This window comes from Alternaria rosae (assembly GCF_020736505.1).
Source record: "Alternaria rosae strain MPI-PUGE-AT-0040 chromosome Unknown BKA58scaffold_12, whole genome shotgun sequence".
Lineage (NCBI taxonomy): Eukaryota > Fungi > Ascomycota > Dothideomycetes > Pleosporales > Pleosporaceae > Alternaria > Alternaria rosae.
The window spans coordinates 356,123-380,688 of NW_025763581.1; the positions used below are offsets into that span (position 1 = coordinate 356,123).

Here is a 24,566-nt window from a genome sequence, read left to right on the forward strand (position 1 = left end):
GTGCAATGGTGGAGGCGGGGAACAGAAGATCAAGATACAGTAACTGCGCCTCATTCTCGGTCACGTGCGTAAGCAATTGCCTCCGCAACTGCGATGTGGCCAGCAGGGCTCCATAGTAGCGAAGACACACCCAAGATACCATCAACCACAGTTCCACTTGGTGGAAAAAGGATAGCCTGCATACTCAAATATTGAGGTTAGTAGTGCAAGCAATCTGTGACAACGAACAAATAAGTAGCGCGCACTGAATGTATTCTTTGACGTGTCAGAATTAAAACTTCTGCAAAGAGAGGTTAATTGCTCAATCATGGCCCCTGGAGATGCTCAGTCATGCGATACTTCACCACGCATAGCAGAATGCATACTGTTGTCTCTGACGTGCCGAGAATACCTTGGCCTTAGGCTTTCGAACCGGACGTCAGGCCGCGAGGCGTAAAGAGTCACACCCTGCCACGCTGATTGCGGATCCGCCTGAGTCGCATTGAACCATGGTCATTGCAGTTGAACGTTGGGTAGGTGTGGAGTGATCCATGGATGATCTGATGTGGCACCAGTTGGGCCGACGCGACTGCTCTAGGCCATATCGGGTATAGTGCAACAGGCGTGACGTAGCTACGATTGGCGGGCAGCTCTTTGCCTGACCGGAAACCTGTACGAGGATCCAGAAGCTTCTACCGACAGGGCAGAACCCACGCCTAGCTTCGAGATATGACGAGAAACCACACGATGCCACTGACGACTTCCTGACTCTTCGCGAAGCGTTGTGTAAGACTGACTTCATCTGCCTTCACCCTATAAGTATTTCTCGAGTCCTTTGTGCAACAGTTCCTTCCTTTCTTCTCCAGAGATACCCAACAACAACACACCGCATATACGAATCCTGAGTACGCACTCACGACACACGATTATTCCCTTTGGCTTCGGGCCATATACACAAGGCTATAGTCACGAATCACCATGACTTCATTCGACGCCTACACCGACCGCGCCGCGAAGGCTCTAGCAGACAGCTTCGATCTAGCTAAGGGCTATGCGCACTCACAACTCACACCCCTCCACCTCGCCGTTTCGCTCATAGATCCGCCCAAGGATCTGGCGAACCAAGTCGACGTACCACCGCCGCCGCTATTCAAGCAAGTCCTCGAACGCGCGAATGGCGACCCGCAACTCTTCGAGCGCAACCTCAAGAAGGCTATGGTACGGTTACCAAGCCAAGACCCTCCACCAGAGCGTACCTCACCTTCGCCGGCCATGGCCAAGGTGCTCCGCTCCGCCGAAGACTTGAGCAAGACACAAAAAGACAGCTTCATCGCCGTCGACCACCTCATCCAGTCCCTCTGCCAGGATGCGCAAATGCAACGGATCCTCGCCGACTCGAACGTACCGAACGTCAAGCAAATTGACAATGCCATCTTGGCACTCCGAGGAACAAAGCGGGTGGACTCCAAGTCGGCAGATGCGGAGCAGGAAAACGAGAACTTGAAGAAGTTCACCATCGACATGACGGCAATGGCACGAGAGGGCAAGATCGACCCAGTCATTGGCCGAGAAGATGAGACGCGCAGAGTCATCCGTATCTTGACTCGGCGAACCAAGAACAACCCAGTCCTCATCGGAGAGCCTGGTGTTGGTAAAACTACAGTCGTCGAGGGTCTTGCCCGCCGCATTGTCGACGCTGATGTGCCGGCCAATCTCGCAGCCTGCAAGCTTCTTTCCCTTGATGTTGGTGCTTTGGTTGCTGGCAGCAAGTACCGCGGAGAATTCGAAGACCGCATGAAGGGCGTCCTGAAGGAGATTGAGGAGTCGAAGGAAATGATAGTACTGTTCGTCGACGAAATCCACCTTCTCATGGGCGCTGGTTCATCTGGAGAGGGTGGCATGGACGCTGCCAATTTGCTGAAGCCCATGCTGGCTCGTGGACAGCTTCACTGCATTGGCGCGACAACCCTAGGCGAGTACCGAAAGTACATCGAAAAGGATGCTGCTTTCGAGCGTCGCTTCCAACAGGTCCTCGTTAAGGAACCGTCCATTCCTGAGACTATTTCCATTCTTCGTGGTCTCAAGGAGCGCTACGAAACCCATCACGGTGTCACCATTATGGACGGTGCCATTGTCGCATCAGCCACCCTGGCTGCCCGCTACCTTACCCAGCGTCGACTACCCGATTCTGCCGTTGACCTTATCGATGAGGCTGCTGCAGCCGTCCGCGTCACCCGCGAGTCACAACCCGAAGCGCTTGATAACCTCGAGCGACGCCACCGACAACTACAAATCGAGATCCACGCGCTCTCCCGAGAGAAGGATGAGGCATCACAAGTCCGTCTGAAGGAGGCGCGCGCAGAGGCCGCCAACATCGAAGAAGAGCTGAAGCCGCTTCGTGAGATGTACGAGCGCGAAAAGGGTCGCAGCAAGGACATCCAGGAGCAGAAGCTCAAGCTCGAAGGCCTCAAGACGAAGCTTGCTGAAGCCGAGCGTATGCGCGACATCCAGACTGCTTCCGATCTCAAGTACTACGCCATTCCCGATGTCGAGCAGCGCATCAGCGAGCTGGAGCGAGACAAGGCCCGTGCGGATGCAGAGATGTGGTCTCACCAAGCTAGTGGTGGTGGTGAGGCTCTCATGAGCGACTCTGTTGGTCCGGACCAGATCAACGAGATTGTCGCTCGCTGGACCGGTATCCCAGTTACTCGACTCAAGACCACGGAAAAGGACAAGCTGCTCAACATGGAGCGCCATCTTCAAGAAGTCGTCGTTGGTCAGAGGGAGGCTGTCGTCTCCGTCTCCAACGCCATCCGGCTCCAGCGCTCTGGTCTGGCCAACCCCAATCAACCGCCCAGCTTCTTGTTCTGTGGTCCTTCCGGTACCGGTAAGACACTTCTCACCAAGGCTCTTGCAGAGTTCCTATTCGACGACGCAAAGGCCATGATCCGCTTCGACATGTCGGAGTACCAAGAGCGCCACTCCCTCAGCCGAATGATCGGAGCACCACCCGGCTACGTAGGTCACGATGCCGGAGGCCAGCTTACCGAAGCCCTGCGCCGCAAACCCTTCTCCATCCTGCTCTTCGACGAAGTCGAAAAAGCCGCCAAGGAAGTCCTAACGGTACTCCTCCAACTCATGGACGATGGCCGCATCACCGACGGCCAAGGCCGCGTCGTCGACGCAAAGAACTGCATCGTCGTCATGACGTCCAACCTCGGAGCCGAGCACCTATCCCGCCCCAACGCACCCGACGGCAAGATCGACCCCACAACCAAAGAAATGGTCATGGGCGCCCTGCGCAACTGGTTCCTTCCCGAGTTCCTCAACCGCATCTCCTCCATCGTCATCTTCAACCGCCTCACCAAGCGCGAAATCCGCAAGATCGTGGATGTGCGCCTTGGCGAGATCCAGAAGCGACTCAACCAGAACGGACGTAATGTGCGCATCGAGATGACGCCTGAGGTACGGGATTACCTTGGTTCAGCGGGCTACTCGCCGGCGTATGGTGCTAGGCCGCTCGCGCGTCTCATCGAGAAAGAGGTACTTAACCGGCTTGCTGTGCTTATCCTCCGTGGTTCTATCAAGGATGGTGAGACGGCGAGGGTTGTGCTTGATGATGGACATATTATGGTGTTGCCCAACCACACAGACAGTGAAGATGATTCGGAGATGTACGACGAGTCTGATGCGGCTGCTGAGTTGGATGCGGAGGAGGATATGGATCTTTACGATTAGATGAGTGTAGTAGCTGCAGGTTCAGTTAGAGGCATTTCAGCATAGGCGTTTAGGGATGTGTTTCTGTGGGAAGAATGCCCTAGTAGAGGCATCATGATGGGATTATGATTCACGGTTTGATGATTGTTGAAGAAAAGTAGAGGCGCGGTTCGGCGTTTTACTGGGTAGCATGCTTGATGACCATGTCTTGTACATAGTTAATGAGAACCATATTTCAAATACCCTAACCTTCACCATGCATTAGTGGTTCGCCGTTGGATTCTAATGGCAACATCTCAATGTCGGAAGATGCAATAATCACGTCGTACAAGCTGTCTTCGTCTTCCACAGACAATCTTAATCACGAGCATCACAGCGGACATGTTGCAAATTTCCCAGTCATGAACTTTTGTCGTTTCTTCGTCCAACGTTCCCATGATGGGCTTACTTGGCCAAACATATGCTTGCCCAAGCCAGGGTATATTGAATCCCACACCACCACATATCGAGACAGCCTCTAGTAGAAGAAACCAAGAATCTTGCCAGCAACGTGCTTCCTGCGGGCCTCCTCGTGGTCCATGATACCAGCGGAGGTGGTGAGGACGATGTAACCGAATTGACGCGAGGGAAGTAGCTTGACGACCCACTTCTCCATGTCGCGGAGCTGGACGTTGTAGCGGGGAGAGATGACACCGGTCTTGTTGATGCGGCCGTTGAGCTGGATGACGATCTTGCCGTTGCGGTGGTCGTCGACCTCCTCGAACTCGCCAATGTATCCTGAAGAGAATTAGTGTTTGTTGCGGCGAAATAAACATCAGACGTCATGAAAGGGATCCGAAGACGTGTAAGTCCTCCGCAGTTAATTTATCGGACACTTAAAGCTCATTGATCGTGGGGAGTCGAGATCAGTGAGTAGTTATCAGCCCGAAGAGGTGATAGGGTTGCTAGCGGAGGAATACACGTCTTTGGGGACATGACGCGTGATGTGGTAGATGGAGGAGTCGACGTACCGTGACGCTGCATGACAGTGAGGAACTTGACGATGACCTTGGAGGAAGGACGGATCAGGACCTGGCGCTTGCCAGCCTTCTCAGCCTGTTTAGTTGTTAGCGCATGTCCTCTGTGACTGATTCCTAGGCGCTGTAGCTTACGTTGTTGATGGCGTTGAGCGCATCGTTGAGGACGGAAGTCTTGACCATTTTGACGGTTTAACGGGAGATTCTCTGTGGCGGAGGCGACTGAGGTATCTGCGCGTGGGTGGTTAGCCTCCAGATGCCAGAGCATGGAGAGTGCCCTTGCATGAGGGTTCTTCAGCTCGTGTCGAAGAGGAGAAGCAGTGTCGCCCTCATCCTTGCGGACGACGGTGATTGCATCCCCGGGCTCTGAAGGGCACTCGGGTCCAAGACATACCTCGTGAGGGTGCGGTGGGCGGTAGGGAAGGACGGTGATGCGAGAAAAGTTCGAGTTTGGAAGGCGCAAATTGGTGTGGTGGACCGTGTCCTCGCTAACGGGGCTGGACTTGGCAGCAACGACGGGACCCTTGCAGGCTCAGTGCACTCAGCACCAAACTCCAACACCTGGCTGTCCCCCACATGTCGCAATCACAATACAGAAAGATGACATGTCTGCCGAGCCATGGGAGTTCATATCGCAGAGTACATGGATTGAATCCCACGAAGATGCAGCGCGCCTTCACGTGCCCTCGCGATCGCCAACCGTCTTAGTCATGACGTAGCGGCAGTCACTTTGCCTCCTGTCGTCTCTTACGAACCTCACGTGTAGACATCCGGAAGTCCTCTCATACACCATAGTTCACCCTTTTGTTTCATCATGTCTGAAGCATGCTGTACCTGCGCTGCGCTGCTATCCTCTATTCCCCCAACCTACGATGAGAAGACCGAAAAGCCGTCGCAGTTCGAGCGCAGACTTGACTGCTGCGGGCGTGCCATATGCGCCAGATGCTTAACGGATAACCCTAGATTTCAGAATTATTGCCCATACTGCCAGATAGCGACAGGACCCTCAGCACTACCACCACAAGGTCTCCGCGATCCTCCTACGTATTCGCCACCGGGCGAGCAAGTCGACGACGAACTACCACCATACTCAGCAGGCAACGCGCTGCAACCACTATCTGAGAAGTCGAGGACAGACGCCGAGGACGCTCCTGATGTTCTACACTTTGTCGACCAGAACAACGACTCGATCTTATCGCTATCGCTCCGATATGGTGTGCCTGCCGACGCCTTACGCCGAACGAACAACTTATATGCGGATCATCTACTAGCGGCGCGTAGGACGGTACTCATACCGGGAGAGTTCTACAAAGGTGGGGTTAGTCTAAGCCCCAGGCCGTTAGAGGGCGAGGAGGAAGAGATCAAAAAGACAAAGCTACGGAAGTTTATGGTTAAATGCAAGGTCGCGGAGTAAGGACATCACCTTCCACCATATAGTGGACATATGGAGAACTGACATCCGCACTAGATACGACGTTGCACTCCTTTATCTCGAACAAGCCAGCTACAACCTCGAACAGGCGATCACTGCGTACAAGGCCGACGAGGATTGGGAGAAGACGCATTCTCTAGAGGCCGCGAAGAAGGGCAAGGCAAAAGAGTCGCAAGGCTCAGGGCGGCGGAAGTGGGGCTTTGGAGGCCTCACAGGTCAACTTTGATAGCGCTTCCGAGCCGACTCTCCGCTCATGGCGTTTCGCGGCGCTCTGACAACTTGGTAGCTTGGGTATTACCATCGCAATCAGCGAGCTTGTGTAGATGTTTCAAATGGTCAGTAACAATATCATGTCACGCAGACGTTGGAGACTCTTTGTGGTGAGGATGCCAAAATGCATAGTACATCGTTCATCTCTCCCAACAATAAACATGAGCATAGCAGTTCGAACGATTCATGAACTTCCATTAGCCTACTTGAAAAGATGAACTGAGCTTACTATCAGGAGGATCTGCTATTTTCGTTGGTCGTTGCCTCCAAAGTCTCACTCCTCGCGTCAGAAGCTCACAGCCAATCATCGCGCAGAAGCACCCCAGGCTGTAAGCGCCCATACATCTCACGAATTAGCATCTGCACCTCAACTCGAAGCGCCCGCGCTGCATTCGCGTTTCACACTCTGTCGACCCTGCAGTCGCATCTTTCTGTATCCTCATTCGACGGCTGACAGCGCACTACAACCGCTCATGCCCTGACTCTCTCCTACCTCGCTACCAGCGGAACCGCAGACCAGCCACAGCCTTTGACGCACGGTACGATCGGCATGCTCATTGAACCACAGGGAACGGGGTGTGCTGCTAAATGCACACATGCGGTAATACGGCAAGACTCCATGCAGGTTAATATCGCTATTCTAGGACTGGTGTGCAGCTTACGCGCTGCGAACAACAATACTCTCACCACAAGCCCAGCACGCTGGCGCTGCTAGTCCAGGTCCCACTGATGGTCGCAGCGGCAAGACAGATTACCGTTCTTTCTTTGCTCTTGTTCGTCTATTTCTGTACGCGAACACCAGATGGGCTGCAGGGGGTTGCACGATGTGTTCTGTACGCGTGAAACCCCCATTGCGACCAAGATCGTTTTAAAGGCATGTGCCACCCCCAGAGTTGTTTTCCATCCCCCATCCCAGGCAAAGAAGATCTCTCGGAGCCTTAGCTTATATCAGGCCGCTTTCTGTGCTTGCTTGTTATTTCGTTCTCTCGTTCATCGTCCTTCATTCCGAGAAAGAAAGGTGCTCCTGGTTGACGCCTAGTAATCGATCCGATCTTTATACCCTCTTACGTGCTTTACGTTTTTGCAACATAAAAAGCAACTTCGCCAGCAACGACTATCGTCAAGATGAAGATCAACCCCGCTCCTTTCCACTTGGCTCAGGCCATCATTACTGGCCTTGTTGTCGTCTTCAGCATCTGCATTCTTGGCACTTCGGCACACACCCTCGATGTCTTCAACAGGCAACATCTCACAAACCCTTGGTGGGCGCCGATGTGGCCCCAGCACTTCGACGTACAGGGAACCAAGGCGCTCATCGCGTCGTCTGTTGTGACTCTGGTTCTCTGCGGTGCGTTCTTGATCGCATCTTTCCTCCCTCAGGTGAGTAAAAGTGCAAAGGTTTCCATGCAAAAGAACAGCCTCCTAACAAACATCAGCTTGCACTTCGTCAGAAATACACCCTGCGTGCTCTTCTGTCCCTCGCTACCCTCCTTCCTACTCTTCTCCTTACCCTGATCACCACTATCTGGGCCCACATGCTCAACAACAACGCGCCGGAAGTCGATACCATCCAGACCTGGACTTGCAAGATGCAGAGCTCTCAACCGCTTGCTCAGGATCTGCCTGCTGACATTGCCATGCCTGCTGGCATGGGCAACAGCGACTTCAAGACCCTTTGTGGAGCAAGCAAGTTTGCGCTATACGGAACCCTCATCGTGTTCCTACTTGTGGGCGCAAGCATGGCTGTCACAATGATTACCTGGATGGCGGACAAGTGGGCAGCTCGGCAGCAGAGGAAGGAAGTTGAGATGGGTAACATTCCCGTGAACAACTAGGCACATCCTGAAGGCGGTGTTAATTCGAGAAGAGACGATAACGAGACACGCACGCGCTTGAATGCGCGTATTAACGTATCAAGTCGAGAGATTTGATGCATTTGGGTTATGGACCTCTGTCAGCAAGCGTGTCCTAAGGGGGAAGGCGTACCGGTGTATTGGCGTCATAGGTCGTTGGTATGTGACTTTGAACAAGGGTCTTCCTTTCAATGTACTATTAGGCAGATGAACGCCTCTTTTCGAATTCAATCGGATCTTATTCACACTTCGCATTGGAATGAAGCATTGTGCGGCGATATTGCGGGGGACTGGGCCCAGATCAGATCGACAAGTCCAATGGACGATCACCCTGGAGTTGAGCACAGGATGCGTAAGCGTGCGTGAGCGGGAACAAGGCACGACGTCTAGCCTCTGGGAAGCAATCATGCTGAACCGCATACATGGCGCTTTTGTGTTTCTGGGTGCAAAGAGTTGCGTTTGCTGAACATGAATCGTCTGGAAAGTCGGACGGGCCAGCAAGCAGCCTTGGAGGAGTTGTCGGCGTGTCGCGCAGAGCAACGGCTGCGCGCGCGACAAGCAATTGTCTTTGTACCACTCAGGCATTGTTCATGAGACATTGCATGTAGCGGTTTCAGCGCAGCGTTGAGACGACCTCGCATCTCAGACAACTGACAGGTTAGATAGGGAGCGAACCGCAGTGGGGAAGGCGTGAATAAGCCGGTCAACGATCATCGTTTGGTTCGCGGTTCCAGTTCGGCCGTCCAGTCGCGTCACAACCGCTGATCAGCGCGCGACTCCTCATTTACATCAACTGCCGTCATCCGGCCAGGCCCTCGAGAGAACTTGGGTTGTCGCATTTGCTTCTTCTCTCCCTCTTGCACTCCGACCGGAGCGTGACTCGGAAAGCGAAATCTACCCGCCGTTCCTCGTCAAGCAACTAAATTGATCACCCGTCCTGTCATCCCGGAACCCTGTCCATCTTCAGCCCCCAAGGGCTCGAGCGTGCATCGAAGCGGCATCAGAAAGATCCCCTCTCCACCTCAGCGACACCGCATAATCCTGCCTGACCTCGCCTTCCGACCGCTCCTTTCTCCCTCACACTCACATACACACAATTGCACCCGCTATGCAAGCTCGCCATACGCCGACAGAAGAACACCGCAGCAAGAGAAAGTTCCAGCCCAGCATCACAAGCTATTTCGAGGTGCGGGACGATTTCGAGGATAACGACGATCTGCGGGGCCTAGATCCGATTACCCGACCGCGACACCAAAACACAAGGACAGCGACACAACATCAGCACCAGCACAGAGAGAAACTCGCTCCCGACGTCCCGGGCCAAGTACAAGCAGACCTACTCAGCGTCGGCATGAGGGTGCGAAAGAGCGTGCCGGAAGGCTACAAGATCCACAAGACATCCGGCCTACCCTCGATCCAAACCACCATGTCGCGACCCACCCTAGCCGTCAAACCACCCCGAGAAGCCGTTCCAGACGAAGTCCTGCACCAGCGAGAACTCCTGCCCTTCTGCGGACTGAACAAAATCGGCGGCTTTGCAGAGCAACCAACAACAAACCCACACCTCTATGCCGCGAACGGCACGCCCCCACCACCAAACTACTTCCCCCTCCCCGCCGAAACTTTCACCCAGCCCTTCTCCTCCAAAGCCTCCACAGATAGCGGATACTCAACGACCTCGCAACGCCCTCACAACCCGTCGAAACGCTCATGGCAGGACGAAGATGAAGTCAGGACATTAGACACAACCTTCTTCTTCGGCTCATCAGCGAGGGGCATGGGCATGGGTGTTGAAGTCGATGAAGTGCCTGTTAGCCCGCTGAGCGAAACTCCGCCGCAAGGGCTAAACATGCAGCCGCCACCTCGTCGCGTCGCGCTGCCCAAGTCGCGTAGGACGGCACAGCGTACCATCAGCGATGATGACATCGATATGGATTTTGAAAACGCGGCGCATATGGAAGGAAGGGTTGGTGCGGGGAGTGGGAGTGATTTCGAAGAGGCGGACTTCTTATCAAAAGAGGTGGACATGGGTGGTATCTAAAGGGATGATATCACAGGTCGCTTAAGATGTTCCTTTTAGGCGGGTTGTTCGGTCTCTTTCCTACGGTCGGTCTTCTTGTCGCCCCGGAGCCTTTTCGCTACTTCGCTTCTTGTATATACCTTGGTTCACGTCACACAGACAGTCTGTCTTCCCTTTTGGTTCCTTCCTCCGACACGCGAAGCGGTCCTTATAAGCGGCGCAACAGCGGCGCAACAACGGCGTTCATGAACAAGCGATGTATGTATGTAACGTCGGCGCGTATACCCGGTTATTTTCCTGTCGTCTAGTTGGCAAATCTACTCCTGGTTTCTCCTCACCAATCTCCTCAATCTAGTGACTCGGCACATTCTCCTTGCAATATCTCTCATTCGTAAGGGTCTTTTTGTCGTCTGGGCTGTTCATGTTGCAGAATTTATGAGTGGCTCGTTTCGCTCTGCTTCAATCTAACGTATGCTTTCGGCCATTCAATGACCACATTGTGCAGTTTCGCCTCTGTCCGTGCAGTTCAATAGTTCGGTTGTTCGGTATGCTCCGGTGTTGTAGTGGTCGGATAATTCCCTTGTGGCTTTAGCGTCGCTGGGCCGTTATAGGATGGAGGGTGTTTGCGTTGGGCCTGCTATTACTCTAGGGTAAATGATATGCCGCGCTTCCGACACCCTGGTCCAACGACCCTTCTATCGTTCGAACGTCCGCATGTATCGGATCGCCTTTACTGTTTGTGGAAGATGTGTAAGGCGTGTAAGCGATGCACAAAAGACGTTGTAGGATGTCTTCAGAGATTTCAAAATGGTCGTTGTCCGCTGGCCGGGTTTTCCTTCCGGCACCGTTATCGAGTTGATCAGACATGAACGAGAGCACCATGACGGAATCTTCTACCTCACCAAGCCTTGCTCGACCAAGAAGAGTGCGCTATTCCAGGGACGAAGGACCTGAGTAAGTGTTCTGTCAACCAGTCTTCACAGACCTCTTCTCACCACCCATCAGCATCACATCACTGCCCATCAAAATCCTCGTCGGCACACCCAGCCGCATCTTCTTCGTCCACGAAGCCCTGCTCCGCACCAACTCGCTCTTCTTCACCGCCGCCCTGAAAACCGAGTGGAAACAAACCGACGCCAACGACTTCACCCTCGTCACACTGCCTGAAACACCCGCGGAAACCTTTGCTATCTGGATCAAATGGCTGTACACAGGTCGTGTCTTTATTACTACGCCTACGGATATCTCGCATTCAGATAGCAACAGCAACAGCAGCAGTGTTGAAAGTCCGATAACACCCACAACGCCTTCCTTCTCATCCTCCTTCCCCACCGCCACCACCACTACTACTATCCCCTCTCCCCCATCTAAACCCCCATCTACATCCCTAGAATGGTCCCGCTGGTCCGCACTATATGCCCTCTCCTCCTTCCTCACCTCCCCTTCCTTCGCCGATGCTCTTATTGACGTCCTAATCGAAGCTTGTCTCTCCCGCGAAAAGTATCCACTCCAGCTCGCCAATTACATCTATCCGTACTCGATGCGGGGCTCGAAACATAGGGTGCTGGCTGTGGATGTGTTTGTTAAGGTGTGGAATAGGGAGAGGTGGGGGAGGGAGCTGGGAGAGGGGGTGGAGCATCCCGCGGAGTTTGTTAGGGATGTGTTGGGGAGGGTTGGGAGAGGTTTGGTGGGTGGGAAGGATGGGAACGGAGAGGGGTTGAGGCGGTGTGGGCTTAGGGAATTGTTTGAGGGGAAAGATGGAGAAGGGTCAGGGTGTAGGTATCATGATCATGGTGATGGGGTGTGTTATAAAGAGATGGCAGAGTTCTGCTTTTGAGCATGTGCAATATCGATTGGCCTGGACGGTACATTCATACGAAGATGTTTCTCGTCCTTTTGTTGTGTATTACATTGACAGATCAGTTGAAGTATACATGGTCTCGTAATCTGCAAGTTTTGCTAATTACACTACAATGTATTCCTCAGGGTACACTCTGATGCGGCGCCTCCGCTGCTCGGTTTCACACTCACTTTGACCGATTCGGTAACGTACCGCTTGACTATAGACTCTCTCTCACTTCTCATCAGCCCGTGCTTAGCGATCCCACGCTCGTTAGCGACCCGAGTTTGCTTCCAAAGTCGCAAACGCTCTTCCTCGTCCATCTCGCTAGCAACACACGCGCGCCAGTCAAGAGCACTATGGTCGACAAACCTGCGACAACGGAGCCGCCTCGAAAGAGAGTGCGGTGCTCCGCCGATGATGGGCCTAGGTAAGTAGCATAGACACTTCTCATACGTTAGCTGACTGCAGTAGTGTGAATTCGAAAGCGATCATCGTCCGCGTCGGCGTAGCCAAGCAGGAATTTTATGTCCACGAGGAGCTACTCAGCGCAAGCTCGGTATTCTTCAACAACGCGCTGAAGAAAGAGTGGAAAACGGGCCACGAGGCTGCTGTCGATGTGTTGGATGTCGAACCAGATTGGTTCAGGGCTTGGGTTAAATTCCTTTACACCGGCCGAGTCTTCGTTGGAAGTGAAGAAGAAGGGAAAAACGACAGCAAGGAAGGTGACACATGGAAAGAGCTTTACGTTCTTGCAGACTTCATTCAGGACATCGATTTCAAGGACGCCTTAATCGACGCCATGATAGAGCGTATACTCAAACTCGGGAAATGCCCTCAACAATTCGCCAAGTATGTCTTTTCGCGGTCGGCAAAAGATTCGGCCCATCGGAAATTCGCGGTCGACTTATTTGTCATCGGTTGGCCACGGGACGGTTGTCTAGAGTACCTAGAAAGTCAGCCACCAGAATTCATGATGGATGTCGTAAGAGCTATCATGCCAGGGCTTCAAGAGGATATCAAGAGAGCCCACCCAACACAATGGTTAGACCAAGTTGAGACTTGCAAGTACCACGACCACGGAGACAAGCCTTGCTACAAGACTAAGCCCGCGTTCCGGTACTGAAACCCTCCATTCATGGCTTGCGATCTCCGCCAATGATAGGTCAAATGTACGAAGCTTGTCTTCCCTATGCGACTCTCTTGACGACTTGCTGACACGTTCCAATAGTACCTACGCATATTTGTATCGCACGACTCAGTCCTCGACTTGGCGTCCGGCAGAAGACAGAGCGTTTTGGCAGAAGGATAACGATATCGGAAGTTGAGGTTCTAATTCCTTTTGCAGCATACATTGGCGTTAAGCCCTGTCATGCATCGGACTTCATACGCAGGCAGCTGCCCGGTGGTCTGATCACTACAAGTCAATACAACTTTACTGTCTCTTCATCTCTCTATCATGCCGACTGATGTATGTTCATTCCACCGTGACACGCTCACTTTAATGCTGCCAGGAAGTTGCGATACCGAGCACCTTTACTTCATCGTATCTTCGCTTCGCTGCTTTTACCTGCTAGTTTGCAGTTATTCCATCGATATAAAAGACTTTCGCTGCTAGGTTTGGACTTTGGCTCCTACCACCAACTCTCTCTCCACGCTTACTCCTGCCATCATCACCGCTCACAATGACAACCCGCACCCCACACCTGAAGCGAAAGGCTGAGAAATCAGACATTGTTCCTGAACCAAGGAAGCTGAGGCGCTCAGTTGCCGAGAAACCCAGTTAAGTGCGATCAAGCGGTATATCGACATGTATATCTGACCGCAGACAGCCTCCAGTCGGAGACGATCACCGTCCTCGTCAGCAGATTTCCGAAGACATTCACGGTCGATAAGAAACTTCTTCGAATCAGCACCACCTTCTTCGACGAAAAAACACTCGCGAATAAGGAGAAAAACGCCGGGCCCAAAGAAGTGAGGCTGCCAGACAACTCGGCTCGGGCTTTCGAAATCTACCGCGCCTGGCTCCAAACAGGCCTTTTCTACATCGTCGACGAAGATATTACTGGTTTCCCCACCGTGGAACTTGGAAGCACGCTCATAAGTCTCCATGATACCGGTGAATCTCCTTTGGAAAAAGCGCAGGCGATTCGTGCCGAGGAGGAGTCTGTCAAGTGGCGTGAGTGCTATTTGCTCGGCCACAAGATACAAGACTGTGGTTTTCGAGATGCCTGCATCGACGTGGCTCTAGAGAAGATGGAATTAGACGCTGGCAAAAGTACCGATGTGGTAGATTGCATCTACAAAGCAACCGACTCATCTTCAGCGCACCGAGAATTCGCCGTTGCTATCGCCTCCCACCTTTGGAGTGAAGACGAGTTCAGGTATGTGGGACGCCGCGATTACCATCGCGAGTTTCTGGAGGACCTCATCGCGGATATGGGCGAGAATTCTCAACGGAAGGCAAGAGCACGGCGGAATCCAAAGGATGTGTTTTCCAAGGAGAACCATAACTGCAACTTTCATGATCACGACACTAAACAAAGAGATTGCTACAAAGAGACATACCCGGCCTACAAGTAAGTAGAGAAAGGTACGTCACTGCTCCTGACTCTTGAAAGGAATGCTAACCGATACTCAGATCGCCAGCCTTGGAAGACTGAAGACTGCTCCACCGATCCGATCGACGACTGCATCTTACGCTCGACTATTGCGCTACAATCATGGCTTTGCTTGGGGAAGAAAAAGGTTCATCACTTGATACATGCAGACATCGAAAGTCTTGTCGAAGCGGTTAGTCATGATTAGTTTACATTCGGTACTGAAGTTCCACGCGAGTCTTTCTAGTCTGTGTGCGGTCTCAGTTCAGATTTTCCAGTGCGATCATCAAGTAGATAGCTGCGCTAGAAGACTGCCTCTCGAAGAGAGCAAATGCCAATAAGAACGTTTCAAGAACGACCCGTCAGACATACGAATACCTTGTATCTTGTGATGACACGAGAGATTGAAACGTGGAGCATACATGTGTAAAGTCATCTCTTTCGCGATTGCCTATCTCCTCGATAGCTGACTACGATACGAATATACCCTTGAAGTAGGTCTCAACGCCCTTACATCCCTCCCCATCAACCTCATCAATGTACCCCACATACTGATCCGGCCTCGCAACAACCACACAACCCCTCTCCCTATCAACCCCATACCCCTTATACGCATCACCAAAGCCCTCAAACGGATTCGCATCATCCGCATACACGGAATCGTAATCCCACCCTGTCTTCGCATCAAACGGATGCAGTACATCCGGTAAATCGCGTAACAGCTCTACTTCCTTCCACTTGGACGAGTGCAACGTGAGCACTTCGATATTCTTTCCGAGGTGCGGCGACAGTACCGACGACGACTCGAGGGCCTGACAGAAGGTCTTCAAACGGGCGCTTTGCTGTGCGTTCGAGACGTTACCAGCGAAAACGATGATGCGGAAGCGGCCATCGCTTTTGAGCTTTTGTTGGAACTCCCAGGCGCGGCCGTCGGCTTGGTTGATGACTTGGTGGCTGGGGAAGCGCATGCCGAGTTTGATTTCCGAGGCGAGGTCCTGCTTGCCGATGACGGGAGACGAGGAGGACACGTCTGTGCCGTCGCCTTGGTCGGCGGCGGAGCCCGGCTTGCCGACTAGCATGCTCGTGCCGTAGTCGACTGAGAGGCCGGTTGCGAAGAGTTGGCCTGGGGGGAGTTAGTGGATGGGTTTAGTGGATGAGACCGGCTTTGATGTGACGTACCCTTGAGGAAAGCATTCTTGAACTCATCCATACTGACGCCTTCTTCGTCCATGACGTCCTTGGCCGGTCGACCGGAAAATAGCCGCGAGAACTTGTGGTCGAAGGCAATTAAGTCCTGCGCAATACGCCTCCGCTCGGACTGGTAGGTCTTCAGGATGGATGGGTGAGCGATGCCCTTCACCACCAATCCCAGCTTCCAGCCCAAGTTGTACCCGTCCTGCATCGAGACGTTCATACCCTGGCCTGCTTTCGGAGAGTGCGTATGCACTGCATCACCAGCTAGGAAAACACGGCTCTTGTGGTGGAAATTCTTGCCAACTCGCTGGCCGATCTGGTAAGCCGTCCACCAGTCGCAGTATTCGTACGTTAGCTTATACGGTGCCATGATCTTTTGTGCCGCCGTGATGATGGTTTCCGGGGTGATCTTCGACCGGTCCGCTCGGCCGCTGGCATCAGGCTTGATCTCTGTGAGCTGGATGTACAGGCGTGCAATCTTGTTCTCACGCGGGATAATCATCATCGATCCGGAAGACGCGCTGTGGATAGCACAACGCTTGCGAACATCCGGGAAGTCTGTGATGGGGATAATGTCCAAGACGCCCCAGATGTGGTCGGTAGGCTCGCCTTCGAGCTCAAAGCCTAGTTGCTTTCGCGTCCAACTGTGAGCACCGTCGCAGCCTACGACATACTTTGCCTTTACGATCTCCGTGCTGCCTTGCTTTTGCTGGCTGTTGGCGATAAGGTCTTCAGTGTCGTCTTCTGCCAGATTGCTCCTGAACAGACCATCGTTAACTCCAGATCCCTTGCTTTGCGCTGGTTTGGCCTCATCTTCCGTGAGATATCGTAGTTGGACTGTAACAGGGTAGTTATCGGGCGAGTGGTCATCAACTCGATCATCGGCGATGTGAAGCGACTCCGGTAGCACTGCACGCTCGACACGTAATGTATCCCTGGAGTGCTTTTTGATGTGATCGAGGAAGAACCTTTCAATCCGTCCCTGGTGGAGAACGATCTCCTTGAATCGGGAGAGACCAGGTGGTGTATCTGGAACTCCGTCCGAGCGGCGTATCACACCATCTTCGCCGGGATTCTACGAACGTTAGGAATGCTAGTGGTTCTATCGAGTGTAACAACATACCCACATGCAGAACTAGATACTAGTCAGTAAGGTTCACTTGGATAGCAACCAGATGGAAACGCCGTGGGCCAGCTGTCCTCTGGAAGAAGGTTCATGCACGTACCTCTATCAAGTGGTTCGCTTCCTTCCAAGCTCTATCCGCGAAACCAAAGCTGTCAAAGATCTCCAGACTGCGGAGCTGTAAACCATCTGCTTGTCCTGAATAGATCTTTGTGCCACGTTTATCGACAACACGAGCATTGATGCCGCATCTCGCCATCCAAGCTGACAGCATCAACCTAAGACTTGGTCAGTCTTCAACGATGACCATTGTTGTGGTGATCCTTACCCTGCTGGACCAGCACCGACAATGAGGCTTTGTACTCATTAGCTACATCATCGCATTGCTTGATATCGGCAGACTAACACGTCGCATTTTGACTCTGGTATCTCTGAAATCGTCATTTTGAAGGTTCCTTGCCGTTGTCGCTAGAGTTGCTTGTTCGCGTGTGTATACCCCGCACAAATGTTTCATTCGACGCAAGACTGGCTATGCACAGCACGAGCGTGGCTTTCATCTAATATAAGACGACCTTACAAACGCTCCGTCCCACGTACCCTAGCAACCTCACACTACGGCAATGCTGTTCGGCGCATCAAAAGCCCACATCCCGGCGTTGTCGACGCGATCTGGTGCGTGGCTACCCCACATCACGCCAAGCCGGTTTGGACCGTATGACGCATGGAACGGCGTCCTGAGATCGTGATTCGCTCATCTCGGTGTGGGCCTGGAGGTGAGCGCAAGAACGTTTTGCAGTTTGTCAGGGCTTTGTCAGGCGGATGGGGTTGGAGAGGAGATGAAGATGTGGATGTGGATGCAGCCGTCCCGGGTGCGGCTGCGCCCCTTCCATCGTGCGTCCTCAGCGTAATAAGTGTGGGTCCTTGGTCATGCTTGGTAAACGAGAGATTTTGGACAGCGGTCAGATCTTGCACAACATTAGTAAAGCATTATGCCTCGTTGCACGGCGAGGTTTGCCTCCAACAAACTTCGAATTCTGAGAAAGACTGTGCTGCACTGGTGTCGTAGTTGCCAACAGTCTGCGCATTGGACCAAATTCCACTACTGAAATGGGGTCATGACGTACACACGCCATCAGCGACGGCGTCCTAGATGCACGTCACCAGTATCATAGCGTTGATCTAATAAGCTCGCAAGAAATCTTTGCTATAGTTTTCTCAATTGGAAAGTTCTATTCATCTTTCGGACCTCGCATTCATACCATCAACATGTCCACAAACTACGACTTCAAAACCGCCCTCGTCACCGGCGGTGGTGGCGGCATCGGAAAGGCCCTTGCGCAACAGCTGATAAAGGACGGGAAGAAAGTCATCATCGCCGGCCGGACAGAGTCAAAACTGCAGGAAGCCGCAAAAGAAATCGGAGCAGCAGCTTACTACGTGCTTGATACCGGAGACGTCAAGTCTATCCCAGCTTTCATCAAGAAGCTGGTTTCCGAGCACCCGGATCTGGACTGTCTCGTCAACAATGCCGGTGTGCAGCGACCGCTCGATGTCAACGAAATGGATCCAGAAGAATTTGGAAGCAAGGCCGACCAGGAAATCGACATCAACCAACGTGGGCCCATGCACCTCACATTGCACCTGCTCGCGCACTTTAAATCCAAGCCAATGGCACTCGTCGTCAACGTATCTTCCGTCCTTGGCTTTGTCCCGTTTTCCCTCGTCAACCCCGTATACTGCGGTACCAAAGCATGGCTGCATTTCTGGTCGATGAATCTACGCGCTCAATTAAAGGATACCAAGATCAAGGTCGTTGAGATTGCACCGCCGACTGTAGCGACGGATCTACATCGTGAAAGGAAGGATCCTGACGACAACAAGAAGGAGAAGAACCAAGCTGCGTTGAGCGTAGAGGAGTTTACGGAGGAGACGATAGGGAAGTGGAAGAAAGGAGACGAGATGATCGCTGCGGGTCCTGCGAATAAGATTGTGGATACTTGGCAGGAGAATATGGGACCGATCTTCCAGAGCATGGCTAAATAATCGTGGCTCCCCGATGGATTGATGTTTAGTCAATGGATTTGTGCTTTGTTCTGAAGTGACCTCGGGATGATAGGCACGCCCGCGATCAACTCCAAGCGGCTAGCGTGATATAATGACCCCCAACCTCAGACGTGATGCCAGCCACCCGAGTTTCAAAGGCGCGCCGAAAAAGTAACACAACAAATTCTCTGACTCCAGAGGCCGATTCTAGGCTGGGGTGAAGATCTTGGTGATCGTAGTTGCCGACAGGCGGAAACCGGTCTCAAACTCCCTAGCCACTCGCTCTTTCTCCTGACCTGCTACTCGCTCTCAAATACCTTTTTCGACGCCACCTCATACCAGCCCACCGACTCAACTCACACAAGCCAAACAGCCCGTCCCGGTAAATGCCGCGAGAATGGTGAAATACCACCCGCGACCCACAGCGCGCACCAGAGGATCAATGATAGCTGCAGACGCAGCACTAAACGCCCCTCGCGCAAGCTGACCTGACGCGTACGCCGTGCTTGGTACTTCGGGAAATACATCCACGAGTAGCGCATTTGCAGTGTGACTTAGCAGAGTAGCCAGTGCGGAAACGAAGAACTCTAGTACAAGAGGGATGGAAGGGTGAGTGTGTTGTTGCACCGTCCACCCATAGCCTGTGACCAGCGCCATCTCAGCTAGGATCAGTGGAACCATGTTCCTGAACCGAGCGCGCTCAATTGGGAAATCCAGGATGTTTGCTGGGTCGACTATCTCGGCTTGACGCGCATGATGCGCGTAGTTGATGTCCATGAGCTTCCCGGCTATCGTCCCGCCGATTGTCATACCAGCTAGTGCAGGCAGGAAGCTTAGTCCGATTTGCAGTTCGTTGTATTCGTACAGTTCCTTGAATATGACGGAGTGGGCTACCTGGAAGGTATAGTAGATCCCGTAGGATGAAGCGACCATCCAGAGAATCACAGCTGCGTCTGGATGACGGATCATACGTATAGAATTGAAGATCCTTGAGAGAGTCTGAGAAGACTTGGGCATCGCAGGTCGATTTGTAGCAGTGGATGCCGTCTGATCGCTGTCCTTCCGCCCAAGGAAAGAAATCCAAGTCCGCCAAACCCCCGTCGCAGGTCTCCCTCCATTCCCTACGATTGTCCTTGACGTCTCCGGTAGCACAAAGCCCACTAGAAGGAGACACAGGATTGCGATCCCCAAAAGCGCCATGAAGACGCCCATATGCCCTGTAGACTTCATCGCAAGCGCCCCACCAATAACGGGCCCGAAAGCTGAAATCCCATTGCAAGTCGACAACATAGGTCCCAGCATCCCCCCTCTTTCCGACACCACAGCAACATCAGCCACAATACCATACGCAATCGGCACCGTAGCTGAGCCACCTATGCTCTGAAACGCTCGCAGCGTAATTAAGACCGGATAGCTGTTCTTGTTTAAGGCGAGACCCAGACTCGCTAACATATATGTAGTAACGAGACCGAGTAGTATGGGTCGGCGGCCATATGAATCTGCCAGAGAGCCAAAGATACCCGGGGATATGGCCTGGCAGATTGCGTAGACGGTTACGGTCAAGTTGATAGCCTGGATAGACACGGAAAAGTGGGTGCTCAGGGTGGGGATGAGCGGGAAGTAGATTGTTGTTGTGAGGGTGGAGATTAGTTGGATGATGCCGAGTATGTAGGTCAGGTATGTGCCGGTGGATTGAGGGAAGGCGGAGTAGGGCTCTGCTGCGTTTGTTGTGATTGGCTGGTCGGGCTTGGATGCTGTGGTCTTTTTGGAGGGGTTGGTTGGTGGTGCGATGTCTTGCAGTGATACTATCTCTGGCGATCGCGGCATGGTGAGTGATGAGTATAGAGGGGTCTCCTACATACAACATTGCAAGCACGCGATATGTTACTATATGAAGACATGGTGAGCATGTAGTTCGGGGATAAAGTCTCGCTTACTCGACATCAAGCCGTGCTACCCGAAACGCCCAGTTCAACTATCATACATGATTGGAAGTTGAGAACAATGCGGCTTGGCCTGCGTCCTACCGCGTCATTTCATCAAGTTCGGTATAACGTATGAGCCTGGATTAGAAGCAGTTATCCCGGCCGCGGAATCCTTTCAACCGTCTACGATCATCTTTGCTGTCTTCAAGTAGCAGGCCGATCGGCGTCAGTCGATATATAACCCCTCCCTCGGAACCCGCACCCTCCTCTGCAACTCCTCCGTATCCCAGGTCCTACCCTCAACCCACTCCTTCACCTCGCTCACCACTTCCCACCACTCTCCCTGTTCACTCGTATGGCCCTTTTCCTTCGCCTCATTCAATACACGTCTCGCTTCGCTCACAACGTGCCCAAAACGGTGCACTGTATCTGCATCAGGAAATATCATAGTTTCTCCTTCCTTGTCAACTGGTATGGTTTGAGTGATAGGGGAGGGAAGGAGACGATGCGCTAGCGTGCGATAGCAGGGTTGATAGAAGAGAGACGAGGTACTATTGTACCATTCGCGAGGTTGGTAGATTATCTTTTCGAGGTGGTGGGGAAGGAGTAGAATGGTTTGAAGGGCTGATGAGGGGAGATCTGTATCTTTGTCTTCATTTTCGTTGTCTGGCAAGTTGTAGATCAATTCCATTGCTTCTGTCAAGAACCGAAGTGAGCCCCCGCTGACCCGGATGAAGAAGACCGCTGTATCAGTTTTCTCTCTTTCAGATTTCGTGGCGATGGTCGAGAGGGTCTTGAATGTTTGGATATCTGTGATGGGTGGGAGGAAGCGGTGGAAAGGTATGTCAGGATTTGCGAGGATGACGGTAGGGTCAGAGTAGAGTATCCATTCTTTCTGTTCTTCGACTGGCTTTTGTAGCTCGGTAATGATGAGAGACTGGAGGTAAAGGAGTTTGTTCAAAGCCCCCCGTACAATCGGCTTTTGGAGAACATGGCTTGTGTATCCGAAGTTTTGGGTGTGAAGTTCATTGAGGGCGAGGGTGCGGTTTTCCACACTTATTGGAGTCGTATAGCACCGTTGCTTTTGAGAATCGGAGATCTTATTGCGATCTTGTGGGCGTCGAAGGTATGGATTCGGATATAGCGTTGGGGAGATTTGGGGTAGCAGATATATTTGATGAGATAAGATTGAAGATTGAGCAACCGAAGAACACATCCAAATTGACGAGAAGCAGTATGATTCCGATTCATAGCCGGGTCTTGTTGCAGTAGAGGCGCAGTAATAGAGGAGGCGATGACATATCTGTAGCCCTGAAGCTCGAGGATTTAAAGCTGAGAGAGGATGCGAAGCCCATAGTGTGGAGAGATAACCTGGTAGAGGTCGTCACAATTAGCAGAAATTGACATTTCACTGTCAGTGAAGGTGAGAACATCACTACGAGCTCATCTCGTCACCGTAGATGCATTTAGACTAGTAGGCCGTGAAGTGACAGAGGTTATTCATTCAATTTCGTAACTGATCTTCTCGGCCCAGTCTCGCTGGTACCGACTACCTAGGTAAGAGAGCAACTAACAAAAGCCTCTCAGGGTATACATATTCCGCGCATCATCGCTCTACTGCAGAGAGCGCGAGCCATCACTCTATCAGATCTTACTCTGCCTTCTTTTCTTCCTCAGCCTTCTTGGCCTCTTCAGCAGCCTTCGCCTCCTCGGCCTTCTTAGCCTCCTCATCCGCCTTCTTCTGCTCCTCAGCATCCTTCTTAGCAGCCTCTTCCTCGGCCTTCTTCGCATCTTCAGCCTCCTTCTTTGCGGCTTCCTCCTCGGCCTTCTTCTCCTGCTCAGCCTCTTGCTTAGCAGCCTCATCAGCCTTCTTCTGCTCCTCTTCCTGCTTCTTGGCTTCCTCGTCGGCCTTCTTCTGTTCCTCAGCGTCAGCCTTGGCAGCTTCCTCCTCGGCCTTCTTCTGCTCTTCCTCTTGCTTCTTGGCCTCCTCTTCCGCCTTCTGCTTGTCAGCCTCATCCTGGCCATCCTTGTTGTCGTCCTGACCGCCCTGAGCCTCGAGAAGCGCCTTCAACTCCTCAGCAGCAATCTGCTCGTTGAGCTTGTTGTCCGCCTCATCGTTCTGCGCATCCTGAAGGTCCTGGAGAGCACCCTGCCAGATAGCACCGAGAGTCGCAGCAGGATCCTCAGCGACAGCTGACCAAGTGGGCTTAGCACCGAAAAGCTGAATGCCAGCTGTCTTGGTGGGAAGGGCGTTGTCCAACGCGCCAGTTGCACCTGCGATGCCGCCGAAACCACCGAGGTTGCCGAAGGCGTTGCCACCGAGAATGTCCTGGGCGATCAGAGTGCGGCTGTCGAAGACCATGACAGTCTGTGTCTCGCGTGCACCACGGTTAGCGACAACGGCGGACTGCGCGAAGATGTTCTGCTGAACTTGGTTGCCGCGGCCGTCGTCAATGGCGACCTGGATCTCCTGCACAACAAGGGTAACAGTAGCGACATCGCGGAACTGGTTCTGGAAGTTGCTCTTGCGGAAGAGGTTGTTGAGGTCGTTGTTGAAGCCGTTGTTAACCTGGTCGACGATGAGGACTTGCTCCACTTGCTGGACGACGGCCTGTTGGCGCCCGTTGTCGATGATCTGGAGGTTCTCCTGCTGGATCTGGATTACTTGTTGTTGCTGGTTGAAGTTGTTGAAGCCGTCGATGAAGTTGAAGGCGCCGTCGTTGCCGTTGAAGCCGTTGACGACGGAGTTGAAGCCGATTTGGCGCTTGGCAGGGGTGGAGATGGGCTTTGCAGCTGTGAGGGTGGGTTAGTACGTTGTGTCATATGATGGAGTGTTTGATTTGGAGAACGTACCAGCGAGACCAGCCGCAAGCGCGATAGTAGCAATAGCCTTGATAGACATGTTGATGATGATAGAGTCCTGAAAGGGTAAAGACGGTAGTATCGTGATTAAAAAGAAGGTAAAGATTAAACGTCACAGACGTATGTGTATAAAAAGTTCAAAGAAAGTGGTAATAAGCAGACTATCAAAGTCGCTAAAAGAATCGAAAGCGGGAATTAAGGAAGGAAGGACTGAAGAAGGCTGGAAGAAGAGTGAGTGTGGGATGAGAAGGTAAACTCATGCGTCCTTCCACCAGCTTTTATCCAACCATTGCCATCATCACAAACGACCTCGTTAATGCCCAGGGAACACATCGATATGTCGGTACTTGCCTTTGCCGCCCCTGTATTGCCGTAGAGATGTGACACACGTACCATCGTAGCCTTGGGTGCCTCAGTAACTCGCCACTTGGGCACTTTGCTACCGGCGCAGTCTATTCCCGCATCTTGCCAAGACAGATGATGTGCAACTAAAACGGTTGCCAAGAGTTGCTTGACTGTTTTGTCTGTACTTGCCTTGCGACCTGAGGCTTTGTTGTATGAGCCTTAGGTTAGCGGAGCCGTAGTATCCGATCGGGAGCCAAGACGTGGGTGATTCGTCTGGGGGTGGCTCCTGCTGCTTCATGCCTTAGCGACGTCCTCAGGCAGTACTTTCGGCGATTTTCGGTTACGCT

At 52.7% G+C, this 24,566-nt stretch overlaps 12 protein-coding genes across 12 annotated transcripts; 7 read left to right on the forward strand and 5 right to left on the reverse strand.

The window, feature by feature from the left end:
• The first annotated feature begins 654 nt into the window (after positions 1–654).
• On the forward strand, positions 655–3,927 carry BKA58DRAFT_393993 (heat shock protein). The gene has a single exon (XM_046171149.1). It carries the CDS (start codon positions 958–960, stop codon positions 3,715–3,717), a length of 2,760 nt encoding a protein of 919 aa, XP_046020530.1. The 5' UTR covers positions 655–957; the 3' UTR covers positions 3,718–3,927.
• On the reverse strand, positions 3,928–5,210 carry BKA58DRAFT_393995 (ribosomal protein S8). The gene is made up of 4 exons (XM_046171150.1): positions 5,107–5,210; positions 4,848–4,943; positions 4,707–4,791; positions 3,928–4,473 (listed from the first exon to the last, which is right to left on the reverse strand). Exons 2-4 carry the CDS (start codon positions 4,893–4,895, stop codon positions 4,214–4,216), a joined length of 393 nt encoding a protein of 130 aa, XP_046020531.1. The 5' UTR covers positions 4,896–4,943; positions 5,107–5,210; the 3' UTR covers positions 3,928–4,213.
• BKA58DRAFT_393997 (uncharacterized protein) lies at positions 5,211–6,616 on the forward strand. The gene is made up of 2 exons (XM_046171151.1): positions 5,211–6,122; positions 6,181–6,616. Exons 1-2 carry the CDS (start codon positions 5,527–5,529, stop codon positions 6,368–6,370), a joined length of 786 nt encoding a protein of 261 aa, XP_046020532.1. The 5' UTR covers positions 5,211–5,526; the 3' UTR covers positions 6,371–6,616.
• Positions 6,617–7,539: 923 nt separating this feature from the next.
• Positions 7,540–8,249, forward strand: BKA58DRAFT_325596 (uncharacterized protein; the record flags this gene model as incomplete). The annotated part of the gene is made up of 2 exons (XM_046168018.1): positions 7,540–7,794; positions 7,851–8,249. The coding sequence occupies 2 exons, from the start codon at positions 7,540–7,542 to the stop codon at positions 8,247–8,249; spliced, it is 654 nt and encodes a 217-aa protein (XP_046020533.1).
• Positions 8,250–9,113: 864 nt separating this feature from the next.
• On the forward strand, positions 9,114–10,775 carry BKA58DRAFT_57652 (ribonucleotide reductase inhibitor-domain-containing protein). The gene has a single exon (XM_046175562.1). It carries the CDS (start codon positions 9,376–9,378, stop codon positions 10,306–10,308), a length of 933 nt encoding a protein of 310 aa, XP_046020534.1. The 5' UTR covers positions 9,114–9,375; the 3' UTR covers positions 10,309–10,775.
• Positions 10,771–11,564, forward strand: BKA58DRAFT_347681 (uncharacterized protein; the record flags this gene model as incomplete). The annotated part of the gene is made up of 2 exons (XM_046168461.1): positions 10,771–11,241; positions 11,293–11,564. Coding segments are annotated over exons 1-2 (360 nt in total), but the record flags the coding sequence as incomplete, so codon positions are not given.
• Positions 11,565–12,481: 917 nt separating this feature from the next.
• Positions 12,482–13,253, forward strand: BKA58DRAFT_369735 (uncharacterized protein; the record flags this gene model as incomplete). Its single annotated transcript, XM_046168971.1, has 2 exons — positions 12,482–12,557; positions 12,602–13,253. The coding sequence occupies exons 1-2, from the start codon at positions 12,487–12,489 to the stop codon at positions 13,251–13,253; spliced, it is 723 nt and encodes a 240-aa protein (XP_046020536.1). The 5' UTR covers positions 12,482–12,486.
• Positions 13,254–14,924: 1,671 nt separating this feature from the next.
• Positions 14,925–17,960, reverse strand: BKA58DRAFT_369736 (FAD binding domain-containing protein). The gene is made up of 6 exons (XM_046168972.1): positions 17,451–17,960; positions 17,373–17,399; positions 17,148–17,322; positions 17,045–17,056; positions 15,907–16,996; positions 14,925–15,850 (listed from the first exon to the last, which is right to left on the reverse strand). Exons 1-6 carry the CDS (start codon positions 17,486–17,488, stop codon positions 15,198–15,200), a joined length of 1,995 nt encoding a protein of 664 aa, XP_046020537.1. The 5' UTR covers positions 17,489–17,960; the 3' UTR covers positions 14,925–15,197.
• On the forward strand, positions 17,961–19,277 carry BKA58DRAFT_394005 (short-chain dehydrogenase). Its single transcript, XM_046171152.1, has one exon. It carries the CDS (start codon positions 18,311–18,313, stop codon positions 19,085–19,087), a length of 777 nt encoding a protein of 258 aa, XP_046020538.1. The 5' UTR covers positions 17,961–18,310; the 3' UTR covers positions 19,088–19,277.
• Positions 19,278–19,438: 161 nt separating this feature from the next.
• On the reverse strand, positions 19,439–20,935 carry BKA58DRAFT_432532 (major facilitator superfamily domain-containing protein; the record flags this gene model as incomplete). Its single annotated transcript, XM_046173135.1, has 1 exon — positions 19,439–20,935. The coding sequence occupies exon 1, from the start codon at positions 20,912–20,914 to the stop codon at positions 19,439–19,441; it is 1,476 nt and encodes a 491-aa protein (XP_046020539.1). The 5' UTR covers positions 20,915–20,935.
• Positions 20,936–21,265: 330 nt separating this feature from the next.
• Positions 21,266–22,138, reverse strand: BKA58DRAFT_286891 (uncharacterized protein; the record flags this gene model as incomplete). The annotated part of the gene is made up of 1 exon (XM_046166851.1): positions 21,266–22,138. A coding segment is annotated over one exon (873 nt), but the record flags the coding sequence as incomplete, so codon positions are not given.
• A 358-nt stretch (positions 22,139–22,496) lies between these two features.
• BKA58DRAFT_57831 (uncharacterized protein) lies at positions 22,497–24,315 on the reverse strand. The gene is made up of 2 exons (XM_046175563.1): positions 23,866–24,315; positions 22,497–23,805 (listed from the first exon to the last, which is right to left on the reverse strand). The coding sequence occupies exons 1-2, from the start codon at positions 23,912–23,914 to the stop codon at positions 22,664–22,666; spliced, it is 1,191 nt and encodes a 396-aa protein (XP_046020541.1). The 5' UTR covers positions 23,915–24,315; the 3' UTR covers positions 22,497–22,663.
• Between the last annotated feature and the right edge of the window lie 251 nt (positions 24,316–24,566).